This window comes from Fringilla coelebs, assembly GCF_963513975.1.
Source record: "Fringilla coelebs genome assembly, chromosome: 11".
NCBI classification, from domain to species: domain Eukaryota; kingdom Metazoa; phylum Chordata; class Aves; order Passeriformes; family Fringillidae; genus Fringilla; species Fringilla coelebs.
The window spans coordinates 12,680,770-12,706,638 of NC_140037.1; the positions used below are offsets into that span (position 1 = coordinate 12,680,770).

At 43.8% G+C, this 25,869-nt stretch overlaps 1 protein-coding gene across 1 annotated transcript; it reads left to right on the forward strand.

The window, feature by feature from the left end:
- The first annotated feature begins 1,362 nt into the window (after positions 1–1,362).
- Positions 1,363–23,766, forward strand: IRS4 (insulin receptor substrate 4). Its single transcript, XM_084213004.1, has 2 exons — positions 1,363–4,995; positions 21,378–23,766. The coding sequence occupies exons 1-2, from the start codon at positions 1,515–1,517 to the stop codon at positions 21,380–21,382; spliced, it is 3,486 nt and encodes a 1,161-aa protein (XP_084069130.1). The 5' UTR covers positions 1,363–1,514; the 3' UTR covers positions 21,383–23,766.
- The last annotated feature ends 2,103 nt before the right edge of the window (positions 23,767–25,869 follow it).

Here is a 25,869-nt window from a genome sequence, read left to right on the forward strand (position 1 = left end):
GGGTAGAGGACTACAAGTGGCTCCCTGCCCTCCAACATTGCCTCGGAAATGGTGGGGCAGCCGTACATGTAATAACATCCAGCGCTGTGTTTTATCAATGCAATTATCTAGAGGGAGTGGAGATTTTTACGTCACAGAAATGGCCATTAACCGTGAAACAGAATAAATTTGCTCTTCACTCTTCGTATCTTGACCTAAACCCTAGAATTATGTCAGTGGCCTACTCGGATCCCACAGGCAAAGGATTGCTTACAGCGGTCACAAGAGTAACGCGGATTGTCACCCCACTGCGACTGGCGGCGGGCAATCCCGAACTCGGGACAAGGGTGACACAGCAACGATTCGAAAATAAACAACCCACTGCACGTCACCAACACCGCGCTGCCATGCCAGCGCAGGAAGCGGGGGATGAGGGGGCTGTGAGGGTTGAGGATGCTGAGGAGGCTATGAGAGAAACTGTGAGGGCTTTGAGGGTTGTAAGAGAGTTTTTGAGAGCTTTGAGTGGCTGTGGGAGTTATGACAGAGTCTGTGGAGGCTGTGAGTGGGCTCTAGAGGCTGAGAAGATGTGTGGGGTCCGTGAGGGCGAGTAAGGCAGAGCCCTGGGGACATGGCGGCCTGGGGGGGGTAATCACGCGCAGCCCCTCACGCCGCACGCATTCGCACCGACCGCTCGCGCGCTGGCGAGTTGTTTACTTCCTCTGCGGCGCGCGCTCCGCCCCCCCCGCGCGCCCTCCCCGCCTGCCAATGGCAGCTGCCGCCAGCTCCGCGCGCTAGGGGCGGGCCCCGCCCCGAAGGAACCGGTCGAACGCAACGTCAGCCGGTAGTGTTCGTCAGCCGGGGCTTTGCGCTGATTAGCCAAACGGCCTGCCCATCTTCTCAGTGCCCCGCCTTCCCCCTTACTCTCGCCGCCGAATACACAGCTCCCCCGCCTTGCCTCCCCCGTCTGTGTGTGTGAGGCGCGGATTGGCTGTCGGACCGATCGCTCAACACTCCTGCCAATCACGGTCGGCCCCGCCTCTTTCCCTAGCACAGGAAACACCCCTGCCGATCGCGATCAGCCCGGGGTGGCCTCCGCCTCCCATTGGCCCGCTGTGTTGTCCGTCATTTGTAGTCCCACCTCCCCGGACCGGGCGCAGCAAAGCCCGCCTCTCCTCCTTGCGCCGCCCGCTGATTGGCTCGCTGCCGAAGGACTGCCGCTTCCTATTGGCTCTGCCACTGCCACTCTGGCGCGCGGCCCGGTCGGCTCGCCGCTGCCCCCTCGCCCCGCGCGCCGGGCGCCCCGCCCGCCGCCGCCCCGCCCTCCGCGGAGTCACGTGATGTTTTCGCCGCGGTGCTGCCGCCGCCGCCCGTGAGTGCGAGTGGCCGGAGCGACCGGGGGAAGCGCGGACCGGGTTGGGGGCGCAGGAGGCACCGCCCGCTTCCCATGCACGGGGCGCTTCTCCGGTGAGCGCGGATTCCCGCTGCCCGCCCTGTGCCCCGTCCCCGGCGGCACCGGACCCTGCGTGGCCCCTAAGATGGCGAGCGGGATGAATGGCCCGGGCGGCGGCGGCGGCGGTGGCGGCAGCGGCGAGGAGGAGCCGGGCGCCCGGCACACGGGAGGCGGAGCCGCGCCCCAGCAGGAGCCCGGCGTGCTCGGCGCGGTGGCGGGCGAGGGGGAGCTGGCGGCGGGCGAGGGCGGGCGCTGCCCGTCCCCTCAGCCGCACCACCTGCTGCTGCTGCTGCGGCGCTCGCCCAGCGCCTCGCTGTGCCCGGCGCCCGAGGCCGCCCCCGCGCCCGGCCGGGCCGTTCCCTCTGCGGGCCGCGGCGGGCAGCCCCCCCCGGCGGGCCGCGGCGCCGGCGAGGACGTGAGGAAATGCGGGTACCTGCGGAAGCAGAAGCACGGGCACAAGCGTTACTTCGTTCTGCGGGCCGAGAGCCACCTGGCCCCCGCCCGGCTGGAGTACTATGACAGCGAGAAGAAGTTCAAGAGCAGCCTGCGGGCGGCGGGGGCCGGCGGGGCGGCCGCGCTGTGCTGCCCCCCGCCCAAGCGGGTCATCCCTCTGTACCAGTGCTTCACCGTGAGCCGCCGGGCCGACGCTAAGCACAAGCATATCATCGCCCTGTACACCAAGGACGAGTACTTCGCCATGCTGGCCGAGAACGACGCCGAGCAGGAGGCCTGGTACCAGGCCATCAGCGAGCTCATGAATCAGAGTAAGAGGGGCTTCCTGGAGCAGGAGGACCATGCCGATCAGCAGGTGGATGAGGATGATGAGCACTACGGGGCCACCCTGAGGCCTGGCACCGTGTTCAAGGAGGTGTGGCAGGTCAACGTGAAGCCCAAAGGCTTGGGACAAACGAAAAACCTCACTGGAGTGTATAGGTTGTGCCTCTCCAGCAAGGCCATCCATCTTGTCAAGCTGAACTCGGAGGTGCCCTCTGTTCACTTGCAGCTTATGAACATTCGCCGCTGTGGACACTCAGAGAACTTCTTCTTCATTGAAGTGGGCAGATCTGCCTCTATTGGGCCTGGAGAGCTCTGGATGCAAGTGGATGATTCGGTTGTTGCCCAAAATATGCATGAGACTTTTCTGGATACCATGAAAGCTCTAAAGGCCTTTGCAGAGTTCAGGCCCCGAAGCAAGAGCCAGTCTTCTGGTGGTGGCAGCGGTACCAATCCCATATCCTTCATCACCACCAGAAGGCACTTGGGCAACCTACCCCCCAGCCAGACAGGCTTGCAGAGAAGATCGAGAACTGAGAGCGTTGCTGGAGGCACTCCTCCTACCACCAAAAGCAACAACTCCTATCGCTTCAGAACATCCAGTGAAGGAGAGGGAACCATGACTAGACCTTTTAGGTCAGTGACTGGGAGTCTGATACACCTGAATACTGCAAGGATGAATCTGGGCCGGCAAGAAGGGAGTGGAAGGTACGTGAGGGCCGCTTTCAGCTCATCTTACCACACCAGGTCTGCTTCGCTGCCTGTTTCTCATTTTCCTTCCACCACAAGTCCCATCAGTGTTTCTTCCAGCAGTGGCCATGGTTCTGCTTCGGACATGCTGACCAGGCCTTCTAGCTCATCTGTTTGTGGTTCCCCAAGTGATGGGGGATTCATCTCTTCTGATGAGTATGGCTCCAGCCCTGGAGATTTCAGGTACTTCAGGGTGAGGAGTAATACACCAGATTCCCTGGGAAACACACCACCTATCAGAGAGGAGAACTGTCTGAGTGAGTACATGTCCATGAATAAGCAACAGGGAGATGATGGCTCAAGAGATGATTATATGGAGGCTGAAAAATGCTTCAGGAAAAGAGCTTACTCTCTAACAAAGCCAACTTCTGTGGCAGTGCAGCAGAAGACAACGCAAACTACAGCTTTGTTGGATGAAGATTCTGCAGGAAATCATGGACGATTGCTTTACTCTGAAACACCAAAATTGAAAGATAACCATGAATTGGAGTACAGTGACACTAACCTTGATTCCATGTGTAACCAAAGCAGGAGTAAAGCCAGGGATGATGGGTACATGCCAATGATGCCAGGAGTTGCATCTTCTCTATCCAGCACCAGCGATTATTTGCCAATGACTCCTAAAAGTATGTCTGTTCCAAAACAGATTAACAATTCCTGGTCTCCATCTCAGGTTGACTCCCGAGGCTATATGATGATGTTTCCAAAGGGCAGCTCTTCACCTGTACGGAGTCCTTTAACTGGATTTGCTTCTAAAGGAAGTAATGAGAAGATCGTAAACAACGAGTATATGGATATGTCACCTGGCAATTCAGTTCCAAAGCACCCCAGTGATTCAAATTATATTCATACCACTTCTGTTTCCAAAGGTTTTAGTTCATATTTTTCTTTGCCCCGAAGCTTTAAGGCATTATCAGGACAAAATGGTGACCACAGTGAATATGTTCCAATGTCTTCACCTGGAAAACTCTTGTATGGTGCGCCAGAAAATGTGAAGGGGGTCAGCAGTGAGACTCTGGCTAATGGCATCTCCAAATTGCCGACGTTGAAAGGTTCGGATGAAGGACTTGGGCAGAGCAGGGCTGCCAGGCCCACACGACTGCCCCTCGGTACGAGAGGGAGTAACACCATCCCCAGGATGTATGATCGTACAGTTCCGCCTGAGCCAGCGAGTCCTGGTGAATACATCAATATTGATTTTAATGAGAAGGCGAGTAACACGCCGTATTCCTTATCTGCAGAAGGATCTCCATCATCTCTAGGCTCAAGTAGTGACCACAGACAGTCGCCACTCTCTGATTACATGAGTGTTGACTTGGATGTGCAGTCACCGAAAGCAGCGAAGGAACTGTCGAACTCTCTAACAGATATTTCAATTTATGCAAGTTCCAGTATTCCTAGAAACCAACCAAACCCTGACTATGCCAGGCTTTCATTTGGTGCTGCATGTGTTAGCACAGCAAGTAACAGGACTGATGACTACACTGAGATGACGTTCAACATGGCAGCAACACCACCAAGGCCCTTTGCCACTGAATCTGACAGTGCTGTAAAGATGGATAGTCCTTCTTCCATCGTTAATAGACTCTGCATTGTTGATCGATATGCTGGTAGCAGTAGCTTCTCTGTCCCTAGCTCTGACCCTCCTATAGGACCGAAAGTGATTCGAGCTGACCCTCAAGGCAGGAGGAGACACAGTTCTGAAACGTTCTCTTCTGCTGGGACTGTGACCACCTCATCCTCTTTCTTTACTGACAGTAGCAAAAGACACAGTTCTGCCTCATTCGACAATGTTTGGTTGAAACCGGATGAAAACATTTCTGATGGTCAGGAAAACAAAATGTCCAGGGATACCTCAACTGGATTTCAGAATGGCTTAAACTACATTGCTCTGAATTTACGTGATGACCCTCTAAGCTGTGAGGCGAGTACTACTGCGCCAGCTTGCCATCTCCAAAATGGTACTTCAGGTTTGGACAGTGGAGCTTATGTAAGCATAGATTTCAGCAGATCAGATGGGCTGAAGTGTAACGCAAGAAAAGGTTTGTAACTTTAAAAGCACTTCCCTTTCATGCTTGCTTAAACATAGGAATTAGATTGTCTGCTTAGTGCTGTCTTCAGAGTGGGGTAAATGCTTTTTATAATCTCCTGTGTTATTCTAGTACAACCAGTTTTGTTGTAGTGCAGCATCTGAACCGCTGAACAGCAGTGAAAGGGGATGTGGTCCTTGGCCTAAAGCATTTATGTGCCTCTTCTAGGCAGTCAGAGGTGTTATCAAACTGTCCTCTGCCTTTTTTTTTCTTTAATTAATTTTGCTAGCATAAGCATTAATGGTATTTCGTGTTGTCAGTTCTTGTCCTGAGGTTATGGTGGCTCTTTCCTTCACTTCTGTTTTGCTATTTTCCCCTTCTTAGAACTAGATGACTCTTCTTTTTTTTTTTTTTTTTCCCCTGAACGGAATTTTTTGTTATTTAAAAGCTCAAAATGGCTAAATTTGGTTTAGACCTCAAAATTTGAGGCTTAAATATATTTCTTGTTTCTTCTTAATGTAGTTGAAATACATATTATAGAGTTTTTTTTATGTGCAAATCTGCTCAGATTTATTTAGCTGAATCTTATGTAAACAGAACTCAGGTTTTTTTCCCTTGAAGGACTGGTGGCTCCCTTTGGGTTTTGGTCTCCACAGCATCTTTGTGTCCTCTGGGGAAGCCTGAGGACTTGGCTGACCAGTGTGGAGGGGGGCTCAGGCAGCTCATGGCTTTCACATTCACCACTTAGGGCTCAGCTGAGCTGTCACCTTTCCCTGGGATCTGCCTTTTGTGTAGCAGGTGAGCAATGCCTGTGGTTGAGGAAGAGCAGGCTCTGAGCAGTGTCTTCCAGGTCTGAGACTTGGTGGGGGAGGCTGCTGCCTTTCAAGTTGTCAGCGGTCTGACCCAGCAGTAAGGTAAAGCGCTTTGAAGTGTGCATAAAAATAAAGGTGTTGCAGGTGGGGAGAAAGAGTATGGGGAAGAGGAGGGGGACAGTCCTGTTGATGTGATAAGCTCTCATGGTGGGAGCAAAGCCTGTAACTGTGGTGTCAGTGCATGTCCCCCGGCTGAGTGGCCGTGTGTATGAGTGCTGTGCTGGAACTCAGGAGGAATAGTCATTGCTTTGGTGCCAGTGACCCACTGAACTCCTTACAGTAATTCACTCTCCTGGTGGAAAACCATTTTTGTTGGAAATAATGTTTTCCTCTCTTTGCAAATGTACGTATAGTCAGTGATGGTTGGATACCAAGAGGAAATATTTAATCATGGTTGGACATTGATACTTGTCTACTCTGTCCACAGATAAAGCAGTAAGGGGGCAGGCTGCTACTGGCTTTTATATTTTCAAGACTTTGTAATTACAGTCTTGAACACTGGAAGGATTTTTTTCTCCTTGTTTTGCTTTAAAATTAAGTTTCTAAAGGTAGAAGGTATTGCAGGAGATTAAAATTGTGTAGCTTTTATTAGTGGAAAGTATAAGCCTGACTCAGCTCGCATGCCATTCAGAGTCTGGCAGCACTGCTTGGGGCTGCTCAGAAATGTGTGGTTTGCCTTAGTGGTTTTTTTTCCTCTGCTTTGTTTTGTTGGTTGGAATCAAATTTAGAAGACGTTGAAAGTTGCCAGTCCAAGAAGTGCTTTCTTCCAAAGGCAGTCTTTCAGCACTTCAAAGATTTGTCTGCTAAATCTGCAGTCAGAGGCACACTGATTGCTGCAGCTAATTTGTGTTTGTTTTTTTTAATGTTTTTTTAAAGCACCTCCAAAACCAGCAGAATTTTAAACTTGATCTTATTCCCCTTATATGACTAAAATCTGTGTTATAAAGTAGTTTTTTTTACATAATTAGGATGAAAAAAAGAACAAAGATATTTTCTTTTCAGCTATATTGTAAATATTACATTGAAGAATACTTTACAAGAGATACTTGTGTTTACAAGAGAAATTGTCTTTATTATAAGCATTTTGCTTACTGTTGCTGCAGCAAAGTATCTACAGCCCTGTGCCTGGGGTTTTTTCCTTCCCAATTACAAGTTGCAGGGGAGTGAGAGGCATAACATCTGCTGGCTTTTGTTGGAAATTGAAGTTTTCTGGAAATGAAATGCATTAAAAGGAGGCAAAAACAGCTCTGTGCAAAAAAACATGGGCTTTGCCAGGAAATCAAGCATCTTTATAGTCCTGATGAAAACCACAAAATTATACAAGGCCTACCGGTTTTTTTGGAGGCAGTGTAAAATTTTTCAGGTATATAGCAGGAGGGTAGATGGGGTGTAGACACTTATCACTTGAAGGGGCTCATGAAGGGGTGAACAGATTTTGGAATAGTCCAGGCTAAAAGCACCTTGCCAGACTTGAATTTAGTACTGTAAATTGGTGGTGTATGTCTGTTTCTCAGGAATGACTTAAAACTCATGATTATAAGCATAGCTGTTTATTTTCATATATGAAATCATGTCTCTGAGCTATAGCAAGCACAATTTTAGGAGTCTGTATTCTTTAAACAGCTTACTGGTTTCTATGGTAATAAAGCTTTTATTTTAATATTTTAAAAAGTTTTCTGTAATCCTGAAAAACATTTTCACATTCCAATAAGTAGTGAAAATAAAGCTTCAGTCTTAAAGCTCTTGTCTCCTGAAGAGGTGTAGTGTACCTTTAGGTAATTTATGTTTTTAATACTTTTGGAGACTTAGCAGAACTGCGTGCTGTCTTTACTGCATCTCACTTTTTCTCTGCCTGAAAAAGTGCTCTGTGCCTAAATCCATTCTTAAGGAAAATATTTAGCAGATGTATTTACCCTTAACTTCCTAGAAAGGAGCTATCCCATCTGTATTAAATTGTCAGGTAGAGAACTTCATCTCTTCTCCTGGAACCGCAGTTTCATTGGAAGGAAAACACTTCCCAGCTTTGGATTGTTTGCTTTTTGTTTTTGTTTGCTTAAGTGGCGTATTGTGTTCTGTGACTCAGCTGTGTTCTCCAAACTGCCGAGGGTGGTGGAGTGATTTCCAATGCATCACTGCTCCCTCATTGTAATTCCCAAACTACTTTTGGTTCAGGTTCACTGATGTGAATCAAACTTTTTGTTTTCTGCTTCTCCATTCATGACATGTATGGAGGAGGGGGAGAGCACAAACATGGAATGCTAACTAGGTCTGACTTGTTATTAAACTTTTTTTAGGGATTTAGGCAAAGCTGAGCTCAGGCTTTATGTTGATAATGATAATAATAATATAAGATACTGATTTTCAATGCTTGCAGTTTAAGGAGGTCATTAGCAAAACAATTTCATCATGAAATTGTTACACAATATTGAAGCAAGTGGTTTGCAGTTTTGATTACATGAATCTGAGTCATGACATTTTGTGCTAGGAGTACAGAACACTAAAGCTACTTCAAACAGGGCTTAGCTAATGTATACCTTGTTATTGGACCTTGTAGAAACTAAGCAGGATAATGAGAATGGGCAGTAATAAAATGCATAATGAGTCCTGTATAATACAAGTTTCTTCAGTCTTAATTAGAAATATTTTACCTTCAAAGATACCCTGGACTCAAAAACCAGCTGTTTAGAGTAAATGTAATGTTGAGCTTAATATCAGTCAGCTATTTTACACCCACTCTTCAATCTTATCTGCTACTCTGTGATACTTATCTGGTATTCTAACACTATGCTATGCTATTATTTAAGATGTTCTATGAAGTGCAGGATTATAACATAATTGGTCCTCACCTTTTTAATCTCTCCTGTTCCAGACTGGGTGAGAATGCTGTGTATACTTTGGGAAGCTGAGAGGAAAGAAAACAACAACAGCTGTAAAGCAAAACTTATGTTTCAAATTGTCCAAATCCTTTCTGGTAACTTGCATATTTCAAATGCAAAATCTTGAAGAATATATGGGACAATATATACTTTAAGAAATTCAGAAGCTGAAAGTTTTAGCTATTACTAATATAGTAAATTACACTTTATGGGATATGAAGCAAATAACCACTCCTTTTGGGTTTCTAAGTAGTGGTTTTAAAGTTTGTTTCAAACTGAGGCTCTTCTGTATTGGCGGAATACTTAAGGCAGGGGCCCATTTAAAAATAATTTGAAGAACTCTACTGCAGCACATCCAAATGCTGCTGTGTATCCTACATCTTTGAAGTAGTGCTGGGATAATAATTCTTAAAAATACCCAAACAACTCAAACCATTTTAATCTTGCTGTAATAGATGCCACTTTAATAATATTGGGTAACTTGCAGCTATGCTTAAAAATACCCAGGGTAATTTCTTCTTGAGTAGTATGTGAGCTGCTGAAGGCAGAACAGATTTTTGCCGTGTGGCATGGGAGTGAGTTAATTATGGCTTATTTGACCAAGAATCAGTTCAGTTTTACTTGTACTTTGGTGAGAAAGTCTGAGACAGGAATGTTCCCCTGCCATTGAAAGAGAATGCTTACTTGGAATCAGTATTGAAATACTTCTGGAAATACTTCAGCTTTCCAGACTTCAAGTCCATAGTTGCAGCTGATGGTGACGTTTTGGAAGTTTTGTCCTTTTGGAAGTCTAAAACCTTTCCCTTGTAGCTGTCTAGTAGGTGAAAGCATTGGCTGCAGGATGCAGGGAGGTCTGGGAGTAATCCGCCATAGGTTCAGCGTGCTTTTTGTGGTTGTTTTTGGGTTTGTTTTGTTTCATATTTTAAAGTCTTTTGTTGAAATCTTAAATGCATTATTACCCTTCTACTCTTCCCTCTACAGTTTCACACTTTCCCCTCCTCCCTTGATGTCTGAGGGCCCCTTGTTCCCCTGTTGCTGGGGCAGCAGGTTGGAGTTGCAGAGAGTGGGCTGTGCTGTTTGGTCTTTCCAGAGGCTGTATTCCAGCATGTGATTACTGGGGTGGTTTGTCACTAGGTATTTCTTTGGGGTTTTTGTATGTCCAGTGGTATGTTAGCAGTAGGTAGAGTTTGGGTTTGCTTTTCTCTGCATATGGTCTTTTTTTTATGAAAGGATCTTTAATACATTTTCGTCATTTTGATTGCTCGGGGGAGGATTTATACCTTGAGGTTTTGGGTGGTACTGAAAAGAGCTTATAGTACTGTGTTGTACCTTGGTCTGTGTGTGTGCTCTGTTTGTGGGTCTGTGGGTGCTCCCAAAACCATGCTGAATTCTGTTGATTGCGCTAACAAGTTTGTTTTTCTGAGCTGAAGAAGGAAACAAACTCCAGAGTTCTATTTTAGGTACTGTTGTGATCAAATGTGGCATTCTTCAGCTCTAAGGAAAATGGAATGGTAAAACTGGAAGGCAGGTGTGAGAGAGGCTAACTCTCTGGAGCCTGGGGATTTACTATTACTGCTGTTTTCTCTTAAAAATGGCCTGTTGTCTTATGACACAGCCTTAAATGGTGTGCAGGACTTGGCTGGAGAACTGTTTGATGGTCCACCCTGAAAATTTGCTCTTTAATTTTTTTCAGTTTTACATTCTAAATATTCTCAACAATCCTATGAGAATACAAGTTGCACAAGTTGCACTGTTGTCTTGCAGGTTTAGGCAGTGACAAGAGAAAAATGGAGAAGTGTGTTCCAGTTTTAATCAAGCCCTGCAACTCTGTGAAGGTCACTCAAGCTTAGGGATGGGTTATGATTTACTTGAGAGGCAGAGCTGTGATCAGGAAGGGATTTCTGACATACTTGAGGGCAGTGGGAAGACAAAGGTAAATGAGCCTGACTCATCAAAGGCATTTCAGAGGTGTTCCTGAGTATCTTATCTAAATGATCTTGAAGATATAGAAGTGTTTGGATTTGTGGAGATTTTGCTTCAGGTGTAGCATTACCTCAGGAGGAACAGTGTTAGTAGACTTAGCAAGAATTTTCTGCCCTCTTCAAGTCATGAGCTGTATCTTAAGGGCCAGAGGTTGCCTATTTCCAGACATTATTTTTCTGTTGATTTAGATCTATGGTTGGATGCAAACCATTGAGACTGCACCTGTGTGTATACATGTGTTTTGTGTGCCAGTGACTCATGAGTAAAGTGTGAGGTCTAATCTTTTTTATTCTTCCAAGAAGAGAGGGTTTTTGAAAAAGTGGCTTATACTGAAATTACTATAGTTAAGATTTGGCTGTAATTCCAAGGTAAAGATACAACTTAATGTGACTCAAAAAAAACTGAAAACTTTAATAAATTACTACTAAAGGTAAGTAGGGTTGTATTCACTGCAAAGCATAATGTATGTTATGAACTTCTATAAATACCAAACTGAATTATTATTTAGGGCATAAATAGATAAGAATAGTACTTCCTTTTTGCTAGGGTATGAAAGGCTGATAAATATGCTGCTGACTTGGAGGAAGGTTCCCTTTTTAGTAGAACAGAATTTTGCAGAAAGACTGAGAATATAAATTTTTTTTTCTTCTGAAAATTGTAGGAAGTAATATAAAAGAGCTGCAAAAAAACCTATTAAAATTGGTTTCTGAATTTATTGAGGCACTGTTGAGGGATACTCTCCTTCCACAGGGAATAGTGTGATTCTGTTCCTGTGCTCATGCTGACCCAGTTTGCTTTATTGTTTAGGTTCTTGCTGACCAGATGAATCAGCCATGTAACTTTTTTTTTCCTGCTGGATAGCCTGAACCTGAATTATTTTTTGGGAACTAGTGCAACTAGTGCTTCTTGTTACCCAGATCTCTTAGGCTAGCAGGAGTTTGGGAAGTTCTTAGTGACAGTGAAGCAGATGTTGTATCATTGATAAATAAGTCCTGATTGCATACTAGCCCAAGCAGAGCTTTTCTTGTGAGCTGTGGGATAGGTCATTTGTATGAAACCCCTGTTCAGCCTATTGACAGGCACTGGCATTTCTGTTTCCTCTATGGAATTATTTGGAATCTTAAGTTGATCTGTTAGAACAATTTGTAAGCTCTTTGCTTTTCCAGTAGTCATTGCTCTGTAACAACATTTGTTTTTTGTTTGAAATTTTGTCTGAAATGCTTTGGGAGGCCTTTTTTGTCCATATTTCACTGTGTGATGTTTTTTTAGGGTGGGTGGGATTTCTGTTTAAGTGTTCGTAGAACAAGATGTATTCAAATTGCAGATTGTGGTGAACAGGAAATCAGTTAGAAATGAGCTGAAAAAATGAACAGATTTGATCTTGAGGTTATTGCAACAGTCTGTTAATGAAAGCATGTAGCTCCAGACAGGATCTCTCCAGACAGGCTCTCCACTTAGTGTGGAACCTGAACAGGTAGACAGGATGGAGGTCCCCATATGGTGCCACAAATGTAAATGTGTTGGTCCCTCTCCTAAGGAGCTTACAATTTAAAGATGAAACTAAAGAGATGGATGAAACCTAATGTGCTGGGGTGGAGAGTAAGATAGAGATCAAGGCTGCTGCCATTGGCAGAGTCCAGATAAGAGCCTGGAAGAGATAAAAGGCTGCTGAGAGTGGTAGGAGAGGAAGCTGGTGTAGGCACTTGGAAGGGTATGCACATGGCAGGGAGCAAGGGAAGGTAGTGTTGTAATGGTTTAAATGACTTGAAAAGGATGAGGTGAATATCAGAACACTGGCCAGGATATTAATCTTGGTAAGAGGAATGTGGGCCAACATGTATCTCTGAGTTAGGAACATGCCCCAGTGTTTACTTCTCCCTTTTAGATGTGGAATGTGATTTCTTTATTTTTCTCCTGTTTTTATTTATTTTTCCTTTCTGTAAGTTAATTTTCCTGCAGACATGTGGCTGGTAGATTTGGTGTGAGGAGGTATGCATACCAAAACACAGGATCACTGAGTGCAGCATCCCTTGGCAGTTAATGTGGTGTGCACTGGGGCCTCTGTTCTTGGTGAGACTTTGCTCCAGAAGCAGCCAAGCTGGTGGAACTGCCTTGCCATTACTACTGGCTTGTTCTTGGGGCTTTTTTTTAGGTGGCATCTCTGAGTTTTGGGCAGTCTTCTAGCACTGGAGAGAAGGCACAGTGGGGCTTAGAAGATAGTCACCTTTAGGATTTGTAACCAATGCCCCAGAGCATTTGGAGCCCATGTCTAGGTGGGGAGGTCTGCATGGGACCTGCTGAGTGCTGTCAGCTGCAGGAAGGACACCTGTGGAGGCTGGAGTGCAGCACAGGCATTTTCACAGGAGAAAGTGGCTTTATTTCTGTGTCTGTAGATCAGGTTGAACCAATGCTGCAGTGGTTTTGGGTAAATCTGGAGGCGATGGCAGCATCGAGGCTTGATTCACTGTTGAGGGTATGAGTGATTGAAATATTAATGTTGACATGTTCCACAAGGTAGACCCTAAACAAGAGTTGGACACTGTTGATTAAACGTTGTCTGTGTTTAGAGTCAGTTAAACTCTGTCCTTGTGAGCTCCCAAACTGCTCCTGGAAGTTGAAAGTGCAGTCCTTGGCTCTTGGGCATGTCCTGAGGTTTGAGAAGATGTTGCTTCACACAGGCAGTCAAATCTGAAGCTTTCTTTTCCTCTCCTGTATGAGCCAGGTTTTGGGGTGTCCTAATATTAATGGAGAGTCAATAATGTAATAATTAGGAAATGTAAAAAATTGGTGCATGCCACTGATATGTGTGATAGCAGAGAGTGACTGATAGGAAAGATATATTTATTTTTCTATGCAGGCACACATGAGCCTGCACAGGTGTGTAACTGTGTAGGTATTTGGCTGTGTAGTAACTTTTTGCCTTTGACAACCATTTATGGCACTAGAGGTGAAAGAAAAAGGTAGTATTGAATGCTTGCAGGTGTTGAGGTCTAAAGTGGTTGAGAAGAGGGAAGGGATGAATTACAACAGGTGAAACTTCATGTAGAAAGGAAATTTTGGGAAAGGTGGTTTGAAAGGTGGGGAGCTGTTTCATTAGTCATGAGTGACCCTGCCCGTTCTTTGGTAGTGTTCTTAAGAACAGTTTGGCTCACTCAAGCCCCAGACCTGTGCCTGCAAGCAGACACTACCCAGCAGAGGAAGAGCCGGGCAGGTGTGTATAATACCTCCCACAAACACACACCCAAGCCTCTGATTTTATTTTTTTTTTTTTTCAGCTTGGGGGATTTCTTGAGCCCAGTGTAGTTTGTCTGTTTTATAATTCTTTAATCCAAGTACTTTTCCAATCTCTCTCTGATCCTGTGTAAACTCCTTGTATTCACAGCAGCCCACGATTCATCAGGACATGCTGCATACAGACCTCTGTGCATTTTGGACCCTGCTCTGTAGCAGCTTAGTTTGGCAGCCCCTGGTTTGTGTAGTGGAAGAGATAACAAATCTTATCTTTTTTCTCCAGGCCACTTAGGATTGTGTAGATGCTGTGCCCTCGTCTGCCTTAGGCTTGTCCAGTGTGTTATACCACATGCAGCGTGGACCTGTGCTGTAATCTGGGCTTTTAAAATTTCCTGTTATGTTCTCTGCTGAAGGCTGAAGGGTTCTTGTTACCAGTCTGTTCCACACTGGGAAGTTGTGTCACACCTTGCAGGAGTTTTCTCTCACTACTGAAACTTCCCAAGTATTCCAGATCCTTTCTGGATGCAGGAAGCAGGGCTGTATGTACAGAGGTGTTTGCTGTGGCTGCTTTCTCTCCTATTTGTTTCCAGACAGTTCATAATGCCCACTTTGCAGCAAGAGCACAGACAGGAAATATTCCTCTCTATTGGCACTGAGGGCTCCTGACCTTTGTCATGGGAGCAGAGGGAATTGCAGCAGGTGGTATTCTCAGAAGCCACACAAACAACTTTGTTTTTTTTGGCTAAAATTTACCCATATTTTCTGTGGTTCAGGTCAGGTGCAGTAACTCACACACTTGCTGAGAGAATACTTTTTCAAAAGCAAAACTTTTTTTTGATTCTTCTGCAACATGAAAATCTGAAGTCTTGAACTATGTATTTTGAGGTGGAGAAGAGTACATTTTTAGTGTTGTTGTGTTATATTGTAATAGAAATTTAGTTTAAAACCTCCAAACAAACAAACAAACAAACTCAAAAAAATCTCCAACAACTTCTTGTCAAGCTGTCCAGTGCAATTTGAGTTGGTATTAGACCTCTGCCAAAACTGCAGTCAAGTTTACTAATTCTAGGAATAGTATCAGCAGCAGAGATGACATTAGGGAGTGCACGTACAGCCTTCCTAGAAACAACCCTGCTGTTTATTCCAACAGGAAAAAAAGCCACTGTTGCAAGAGATAAGGCATTTCTGCTAAGTGAGTAGAAATTATCTGAAAGCATGGGAGAGGTTTTTAGCTGGTGAAATTGCTGAGCATTAATAGTAGCAAAATCATGTTTTGAATGAACAATTCTGGGATATTGTTACCAATTGCTGTGTTTAAATAGTTTACCCAGTGAAAAGTGGGTCATGCAACAGGGTGTGTTGTTTGTTTGTTTTTTTTTTTTACCAAATTTTGCTCTTTTTTGCTTGTGGAAAGTCAGTAAAATTATAGGTTCAACATATATTAGTTAGCTGATTTTGAGCATCATTAGTCTGTTGTTGGCTGAAGAAAGTATGTGGAATATGTGCTGGGTGGTCAGCAGGTAGTTGAAGACCTTGCCAAATCAGGATGTCTCTGTCAGACCCTCGTTTGGGTCACCCAGGCACCAACACTCACATGTGAGGGATGCAGCAAGTGGGTTGGGTTTTGATTTGTATTTGTAGACTTGGTGTCTGCCAGGTGCAAATTAAGAAATTTGGCTTTTCTCAAGTAACTCTGCTTGCCTCTAGGAAGGTCTAAAGCTATGCCATTAAAATAAGAATTCCAAGAAATAGGACAATGGTGTGGGATAGTATCTGTGCATTTGGTAAAATTTGGAGAAAAAGAAAAGTTTTCACTAATTTGTGAAGAAAGTATTTGGGCAAATGAGCCCTCCCTGGCCTGCCTGCCATGGGGAGGGCTCCGTGTGGAACTCACTGCTGTGCTCCTGCCCCAGCCTGGCTGCTGAACAAAATGCTTTTGGATGACACATTGTGTCCTGAGGTTGTGCTGGGTTTAGTGCTTTCCTGAACAACAGGAATATTGTGTGGCTGTGTGCACAGAAAGTCTAGGGCTGCTCTGCTGCTTTTGATCTGCATAAATCAGATTAATTCTGATTTCCCCCTAACCTGAAGTTCAGGAAATGGAGAACTTCAGCAGTGTTCTCCAGAAAGCATTAAGCTGTCTTAGTCTGTGACATGGAGATTTTAATAATTTAATTATCTTAAACTAGTATCTTCTGTAAGCAAAGCTTTTATCCTTTTAGGAGTCAATTGCAGAATTATGTCAGTAAAAGCCTTTCCTGTAAAAACAGGTATTATTTAGGATGGATTTCTTTGAGAGAATTAGGGTATGTCTGCTGTGTTCTCAGAAATGTTTCGAAGTGTCCTGACTTGTATGGCCTTGATATTTCAGATGGAGGAAATGAAGTGTAAATTCCATATATTCTCATCTCATACATTTTCAAGTGGAACACACTGGCTTTGCATCTAATGAATTACAGCTGATTTATATCTCTGCCCCTAAATTTTATAAAACTATGTGATTTTTGCATAAAAAACTTGCAGAGTGCTTTCTCAGTGTATTCCTTAATTTTAAATAAGACGTCTTTCACCAATGCTGCCATCCTATTTTAAATATTTGCCCCTTAGTTTCTCTTCTGCCTTGTGATTTTTTTCCTCTGATTGTTCCTCAGCAAAATTCAGATAGCTGCTTGTAGTTTTATAATCTGATCCCATCTTAAACTGATGAATTGAAATGGAATTGTGTAATGAAGAGGACGTCACTTCAATTTTCCAAACTTTGCTTATATATTTCATGAGATGAACTTTGAAAATGTTTGGATGCTGTCTAGACTCATTTTCCATATTAAACATTGATAAGAAGTTCAATTTCTATTGTTGTCAATAGTCTGAAGCAGTAGAACTCAATTTTGAATAAAGGCTGAAGCTTTTGTGCAAAATCTATTAATAGAGCTAAGTTTGGATAGAAAAGCCCAGTGTAGGGTGCAATGCAATGAAAACTACTTGGAGTAGTATATTTCTGGGCTGCCTCGAAAGGTTTTTTGCAGAGGTTTTTTTCCTGCTTGTTTGTTGTCATGATCAGTTATCAGATTGTTTATTTTTTTTAGACTGTGTAGATTTTCTTAGAAGAGCTTGTGACAGTCCAGGAACAGCTGTGTGTTTACACTGCAAGCGAAAGTTCTGTCTGATCTGGCTACCAAACTTTACTTGGTGGCATTTTTGTTTGAGAACTTCAGGGGAATGCTGGGTTACTCTGTGAGAATGTACCTCTTGTCTCTGCTAGTTCACATCTCATAATTTGTTTATCTTCTAGAAGAGTTTCTTCGTCCCTTTGTCTGTCAGCTTCTTTTACCGTTCAGTCAGTGCTGAGTTAAATCCATTCATATGGGATCTGGTATGAAGTGTTAATCTGGTTTTTATTGTTGATCAGCAATTCTCATATCTGTACTATTAACATAGGAAATTGATGTCTAAGGAATCTTACATTATAAGACAGAAATAAGATTATTCAGCTTCACAGAAGCACTGCTGTTTTCTCAAGCACTGCATGGCCTCATTAGGTTTCCTTCACCAACTGGTTAATGAAAAAATGGAAGCAGTAGGAGAGGTGTAGGAGAAAAGAACCATCAAGAAGGTTAATGTGCAAGTTCTTTTGCAAACTCTGAAAATAAGGCCACGTCCCTTCAAAAGGATGCTTCTGGTAGGGGCCACAGAGGTGGGAATCCAGGTGTCAGCAGCACAAAACACACTGCCCTTGTTCTCACATTAAACCCATTTTACACCTCTTCTGATGACCAGCTTCTCTTGATAAACCTCCCTGGTGCCCAGGTGACCCCGAGGTGCCGCTTGCCCCTGTGGGCAGTGGGAGCAGTGGCCTGTGAGACTCAGTGAGGGGGTGCTGTGACCCAGCCCAGCTCCAGGGACGGGGGGGTTTGGGAATTGTGCCAGGGCTCGTGACTGGCTGCACAGCTGCCTTGGGCTGGGCTGCAGACCCCACTGGCCCCTGGGTGCAGCCTCCACTGGTGGTGACATGGCATTTCTGGGATGCTGGGTGACCTGTGGGCCTTTGTCTGCAGCACAAATGGACTCCTGAGGTGGCCCTTGAGAATAGTGGTGACAGCAGCACTTTGCGGGAGGGATCTTGTGAGACTTTGGTCTCCTCTTAGATTTCAGATGAAATATTTTTCTTTTATGTGGTCAAGATTCACAAGTTGCTCTTAGCCTTTTCTGTCTGAGAAAAGATAGAGGATATATGGGATATATATGATGTATGTGTCCATATATACAGACACACATATATGTGTGTGTGTGTATGTATGTATCTATCTATATCTATATATCTGCTTGATACTTTCATACCAAAAAAGTGCTGATGACACAGAACTCCAGCCAGCTGTACTGCTCCAACTGCAATATTGCAGTTTCCAGCTTTAATAAGGGGATTAGAGAAGTGGTGACAACCAATGGCTCCATGTATGAAAGACTCAAGGCTTTATGGACTGACATCAGCTTGTAGGTAATGTTTCTGAAACTTGCTTCTGTTTACACAATTCTGTTTTACCTTAAAAATGGAGAAGAAACACGTTCAAGTGTAGTTTATAATCATGGAGGCAGGAAATTAGTGAGCTCTTGTTTAGGGTGTGCAGAGTTTTGGGAAGGGGAGATGCTGCAGGGAGGTTCCAGGCTTTCTTCTGGTTTCTGATAAATTAATCTGTGCTGTTTGAGGTCCTTCCCAGAGTTACCTGATGCTCTTGCTTTAGAATTGGTTGCCATGCTGCTGTGTGAGTACATCAGGCTGCTTCAGAGAATTAAACTTAGGACTTAAGCGGGCTTGGGATTTTTTTGCTCTTAAGCCCCCTTCCCCTCCAAATATCTTAAATGTAATTTGGCATTAGTTTATGAAAAATTTCAAAACATTTTAGGTGTAAATACTGAGTTCTGCCATATGGGATTGTCTCATTCAAGCAACTGGGCCTTTGCTCTTCAAAATGTTTTGGGGATGTGCTTGGAGAGATTAGAATAACTTGTCAAACAGCTTTCAGGTGTGTCTTGTGTGTAAGGCGTGGAGGAAAAATGTCCTGACAAAAGCAGAGACAGTTTTTGAAGTTCCTTTTATGTGAGCTTACAGGTCCACAGCAAGGAAAGGGTGGGGGGTTGCTGGTAAAGTTAATTTTTATTGAGTATAAGTTTAATATAGAAGCTTTAACTGTTTTAATGTTTGACTTGCATGCATTACTGAGGTGTGATTCATTGCAAGCTGTGGTGCATATTTTCATTCTTTGGTCTTACAACAAAACAATTTTTTTCTAAAGAGGAAAATTATTTCAGAAATAATAGCTTCAGTTGGCTTTTGTGAAAACAAAGCCACTGCTGACCACATCACGCTCTGTGAGTACCAAGCAATAGCTTTTTGTAGTGATCTTATGATGTCTGTGAAATAACACAAATAGAGATTCTCAAGTTGTGGGTGTATTTTGGCTGTTTCTTCCTTTAATTGAGGAAAACTAAGTTGCTGTATTTTTGAAATCACTGAAATATTTGAAAAATGAAACACAGCAACAAAACCTGGACCTTGATGAGGGCTGTGTAGGATTAAAAGGGAGTTTCTCCTGAAGTGGAAAGACCCCTCTATACTTCCACACTGCTGCCAGCCCTGCCATTGCCTTTGCCCCCCCGTCTCTGGAGCTGTGGGCAGCCTTTGCTGAGTGCTGGGATGGGGCAGGGCTGCTCAGCTGAGCTTTGGTCTTTTTTTCTGGTTTTTTTGCTTTCTTATTTCTTTCGGAGGGAGAGTAATTTTAGCTGGACAGAAGTCAGAATTTCTTTAGCACAGGGTGGAGTTTGTGTGTGCATACCTCATGATTGGTTTGTAAGTAAACATACAGGTTTGCATTATTACACATAATGCTTGTTCTTTACATGGTCATCTTTTCTTTAGCATATCCTTGGAGTAGAGGCAAGGAAGAGCTATGCAGTCTTTAGCAGTGAGATGTAGCTGATGTCCTTGTAACCCACCAGAAGAGCATGGGCAGGATTAAGCCCCAAAACCCCTTCCAGATCTGTTCTAAGGATCTGTGCTGCCATTGCTGTGCTGTGCCATTGCTGTGTAATGAGGTGTTCCCATATTGCAGCTCAAGCAGCTCCTTGAACAGGGAGAGAGCTGGCACTGTGTGGCTTTGAGGGGAAAAAGTAGATGACATTTCTGTATCTGTTGTTTTCTTAAGCCTAGACCTCTTGCACTCGTTGTATCTCAATGAGAGCAACTGGCTGTTTCCTTCTTCACTGTACTGCAGGGAAACATCCTGCAGGTATGTGCCTCCAACCTTGCAGAAAAGGTGGGCACAGACACCTGCCTGGCAGAGGACAGTGCCCTCAGTCTTGGCTGAGAGGACAGAAATGGTGGAAGAGGACAGTCTGTCTCAGCTGAGAGAGTGTGAATTACTGGCTGGGTTGACAGTAGCCCTCCAGACTGAAAATTAGTATTCACGTTGGCTCAGCTGGGAGCGGAAGGGGTTTTGTAGAGAGCTGGAAAGTGACTTTTTATATGTTCCTCATTTGTGTTCATGCAACTGCAGAAAGCATTTGCATGCCCTTCATCGCTTTGTCTTCCATGTCAGGAAACTCCTGAGTTGCTCTCACGTTGGCATGTGCATGGTTAATTGCAGGGCTGACGTTGTGCTTTGAGGGCAGACTCCCTCCTCTTTTCATTTGTGCCTCGTGGCCCATCTCTACCTTCCTGCGATACAAGAGTTTATTTTTTGCCCCTCATTTTAGGAAGCGCTTGGACTTCTGCCTTTTCCAGTGGGTTTGGAGCCCCTGAAGCAGGGAGCTGGCTGTAGCTGTGTGCTTTTGTACTGGCTGTTGCCTTCCAGTGAGACTTTCTTCAAAAAGGGGAAGAGTGTGCTGAGAGGTGTTTCTAATTATAACTAAAAAAGCTTTTTCCTGAAAAGCAGAGGATGGGGCATGCAGCTGTCATGACTTGCTCCTTGCTAGGAGCAGGCAGTGCAGGGTTGGTGTTGCAGCTGTGCCCTGCTGGGAGTGGCAGTGTTGGCTGCAGGGTCTGTCACACCTGGTGAGGCACCGCTGGGGCTCTGTGCAGCCTCGGCAGGGCAGTGGGGGCAGTGCAGTGGGAGCTCTGAGCCTTGGGCTGTCCCCAGCATGGCTGGCAGCATGGGCTGGCTGCTGCCCCAGTTCCTGTCTCATGTACACGTGTCACTCTGGCTGCAGTGGCTCTTCAGTGCTTCAGACTCCATCGTTCTTCCTCCCCTCAGGGTCTGTGAAGGGTTGGCAGCTGGGAGTGTCCCCTCCCTCTGCGAAGGACCTGCGTTCTGCAGTCAGCAGCTCTCACTCCTGCAGTGGATAAGCTCCATGTGTTCTCCTCCCTAGAAAACATTTTTTTCTGATATAACTTGCATCTGAAATGTCACTGACTTTTTTTTCCCCCCTTCCTTTCTAGACTGATTGCATTGCCATGGAAACCATTGTTGGAAGAGAAGACTTTTCTGCTGGTAACTCCAGAAACTGTGTGGTGCTTTTGGAAGCAAAGCTCAGCTCCAGCCAGCTACTTTCATTTCCACCAGCACGGACATAGACACACATCCTTTTCATTATTTTTTTTCATAGACATCGGCTCTCTACAATTGAATTAATTTGAATTGACGTTTTTTCATAGCTGTGCTTTGGTGATGGAATTTGGTCTTTCATGTCATATCTATTTGGGAGGCAGTGTGAATGCTAATAGGAGATCCCTGTATGTCCCTTTCTTCTTCCTGCCTCTCTTGGTAATTTTTAAAAAAAATTTATATTCTGAGAAGTCAAAGCTGGTTTCTGATTGTCTGTTTAACATGGGTTTTACTTCTCTGGTACATTAACAAGTGGTTAGCTTAAAACATGTATTGCTTAGAAATACTTTGGCAGTTCAGGATTTTTCCAGGTGACTGGGCAGAAGGAGGGAGGGAGAGGTGCACATTAGCTTGAGGGGTGAACCCATGGGACTGGATGGGTCTGAGGAAAAGAGACCTCTTCTGCCTTTTTTTTTTCCATTTTTTTTTAAGGTTTTGCTTTTATGGTACAAGAGGTATTTCTTGAGCATAGGCTAGAGGCTTTTCAGTCAAGTGTCCGTCAGAGCTTAAACGGAAATTTTTTTTGCTCAGAATTTTGGTATGTACAAAGTAGGATTAATGGGCTGGTTGTCTTGTAGATTGTTTTTGTTCTTGTTTATAAATATGAATTGTGTAAAATGAGGTTTTTGTTCATGGATTCGAATGGAGAACTGCGGAGTCGTATCCAATGTTTGTGACTTCTGCATTAGACTTGTCAGCTGTAGCTTTTTAAAGGGAAACCACCCTAATTGATCTTACTTTCAACCAAAGTCCCACTTTTAATTTGGGACTATTTTTGTTCTTTCTTTTTGGCATAATGGGGAAATAAAGTAAAATGTTGGCTCATCGATTGTCTTCATCCCACTGACAGAAACGTGAACAATGACTATTTGACATTTTTTAAAATAAGCCCTGATTTTTCTACAATTTAAGTGCTTCACTCTTGTACTGAATTTTTTTTTTGGTTGAAATGAGTTTAGCTTTTTAACACTGCTATGAACTTAAAAGAACATGACACTAGTCATTGGTACATGCAATGGATTATAAAAGGCACTGATGATTGCTAAAGGGTTTCAAAGTGGTACACAAATCCTCATGCTGTACTGCACCACACAGCTGGGAATCCTCCACATGTATATTGTACAACGGATGGGCCAGGCTGCCTCACCTTCAACAGACAACCTTTAGATTGCTGGTACAGTTTGTGTAACAAATCAGACACTGTCAGCTTGGATTGTTCAGTGATGTGTACCCAGATCTATTTCTGAGTAGTAATGAAATGTACATGTCACTAAAATACGAGGTGATTGTTTTGGGTTTTTTTTTTAAGGAAACATGGTACCAATCTGTTTACACAGTGTCTAGTGACAGGAAAAACTTGCTACAGGGTTTAAAAGCACAGACCTGTTTTTGATTCTGGAAGAGAAGTTTCAGTTGGTACAATTACTTGCTGCTAAACATACAGGAATTAAAAACACGACCACTTTTACAGACCATGACACTGTCTTGCCATATAGCTGTTGGTTGGTCTCATAAATGAATAATGCAATACGTAGACAGCTTTTTATAAAGCTTTACATCTTTTCTAAGAAATCAAAATTTGGTGAAGATAGTTCTAAACATTTAATGTGAAAGGAAAAGGTTGTTTTGAAGAAATTTGTTACATACTTATTTCATATAGAGTCCCTGAGGCTGCCATTGTACAATATACAGCACTGATTTAATACATGCTGAATAAATAAGTAAATGGGTAACCTCAAGTATAGTGGTACAAATACTAATAGGTACGGCATAATAAATATGCAATCTTTTTGAATCTCTTAGTTTACAGCAACTAATTTATTCAGTATTGTGCTGGAAGAACATTTTCAGATGATGTAAAACATATCACTATATATACTACCTTCCAGCTACCCGTTTATGCTGCTGTATAGTACGAAAATACCAATGATAGAACAATGTTTGTCCTGTAAATTTAATTTGATATTGGACAGTTATTGTCTGTACAAACTAAAACATATATGGTTGAAACTGTTCATTATATTTGCTATTTCTGCTCCACAGATCTGTTTTAAAGTTGGGCTGATTGATCTGGCTTTGTCTTCCATTGTAAATATTGTTCTGTTGTTTTCTTTGTAAAACACATCGCGTTTGCGGTTTTGGGAGACTGGCTTGAAGCTCTGTATAGTGTTTATATTTATCTGACTTGGCTTTCCATAGAGCTACTTGCAGTAAATACGTGTTCATGTAGCTCAGTGTCTGTGTTTTATTTTTAAACAAACTTTTGGGTTTTTCCGTCAGACCTCCTTCTGCAGCTGCTTCTCCTGAAAGTGGTTTTGTCACCCTGGATTCCTGAAGATTTGGAGAAGTTTTAGCACTGCTTCAGGGTAGTGATTCCCCATCTCTCCAGTTTTCTTTGCCTTTCCACTTAGTTTAGAAGGTAAGATACAGAAAAATGCCCAGAAGTTTTCTTTGCCATGGATTCATAGTGCCTGTAAACCATTATGCTTTGGAGTGAAAACAACAACAACAAAATATATATAAAATCAGTGACCAATGCATTTTCTGCTTTAAATGTAGAAGGCATGAACAAAAAATTGCCACAAACTTTGTCCATGACTGGATAGGGAAGTCTCGTGATCAAGAAGTACTAGTCCTCAAAGACATTTTTAGCAGTGCATTATCAGATAGGGGCCTGACTCTGGGGCAGAAGGCAACAGGTGTGTTATGGTGTTGTAGCTTTTGCAGTGATTTTGGTTTTAAGGATAGAGTAAATAGGTGTCAGTATGTGAAACCCAAACACAAATAGATAATCTCATCACTTCAAGTAATGCACCTACCTGTAAAAACAACTGAAGTCAGAAAATGCCAACAAAAGGTAGTGCTTTTTCAGATTCCTTACTGACATGAAGGATATGGCAAATAATTTTCTATAGAAAGAGGCTTTTATCCAAAGATGGGAATGTATATGATCTCCATAAATGTGGGTGATTACTGTGAAATATGTTGGATGAGACCTTTCTTTAAAATTACCCAAATTCTTACCCTGTTACTCAGAATAGTACATTGAAACAACTCCCTGGAAAGGTCAGCTTTGCTGTAAGAATAGGGTTTTCCTCAAATAAACCAGCCTTTTCCTTAGGGCCCCTTTGCATAGTGTGGAGCCTGTATTGGGAGGGAAAAGAGAATAGGGCTGCTCAACTACAGCAAAAAGATCCCTACCAGCAGTGCAAACAGTGACAATTATCCACACTCTGTCCAGACTGTTGTGACAGTGTCACAGCAAGTGCTGCAAACTGCCTTTGACTGATTGGATTTGAAATGGGCCAACTGCTGGAGTGTTGTGGTGTTTTTTATGTGGGGAGACACAATTTTACACTGTTTTTTAAAGCCCCTTTGAGTGCCTGAGCTCTCTTGCATCTGAAGGATAGTGAAAGCTATCCTTCCTGACTGAATCCAAAGACAGTCACTAGAATACATCTTAAAAAGTCTTTGGAAATGCATTGCCCAAGTCTCATGCCTGTGCATCTCCCTGAGCCCTGTGGTACTAGAAATAACCAAATACTGCAGAGTCAGTGATTCACAGCACTGGAAGGACCTTGTTAGAGGTACCAGGTATCAATACAATCTACATTGCATTGTTTTTTATCCCTGCATCTTCTTTTGGCTATAACAATAGTGATTCCTCAAATATGTATATATAAGTTTCTCCCCTCCTTTGTCCATGCAGAGCTGTGGAGCAGCACATCTTGGGGAGAGCAGGAGCTCTGAGCTTCTTTGCGTGTCTGGAAGATAAAAACTTCTCCCCTTCATCCCCTTTTGCAAAGGAAACACACCAAGTTTTGGTTACTTTGGTTTCCTTCAGAGCTGATTTCCAACTTTTTAAAGCAGCATTATGGTTAGAGCCTGAGTGAACGTGAGGCAAGAGCTCAGCAGGCACCAAAGCTGCTGTTGGCAGAGCAGCCTCAGCCCCCATGCCATCCTACAGCCAGGGCAGAGAGCCCTTTGTAGGGACAGCAGGAGTCTGCTACTGACCAGTTACTGTCACCTTGGCTGAGGCTGTCCTCAGGCAGTGCTCACCTGTCTGCTGCAAAGGGGTAGAGTTAATAATCTTTCTTTCCAAAGCTTGGGAGTTCTAGATACTTACCCTACATTTTAAATGTAGAACACTTACTGCTCCCCTGAGCTAATCACTGCCTCTGTGTCCCATTAGCAAGTGTCCTGTTTTTTTTCACTGGACTAACCTGGAAAGACTAAATTATTCCAGTCTCTTGTGCAGTTTTCAGCTTGTGGGAAGTAGCCATGGCAGCAGAAGTATTGTGTGTTCAGCAGTGCTGGGTTATCTGA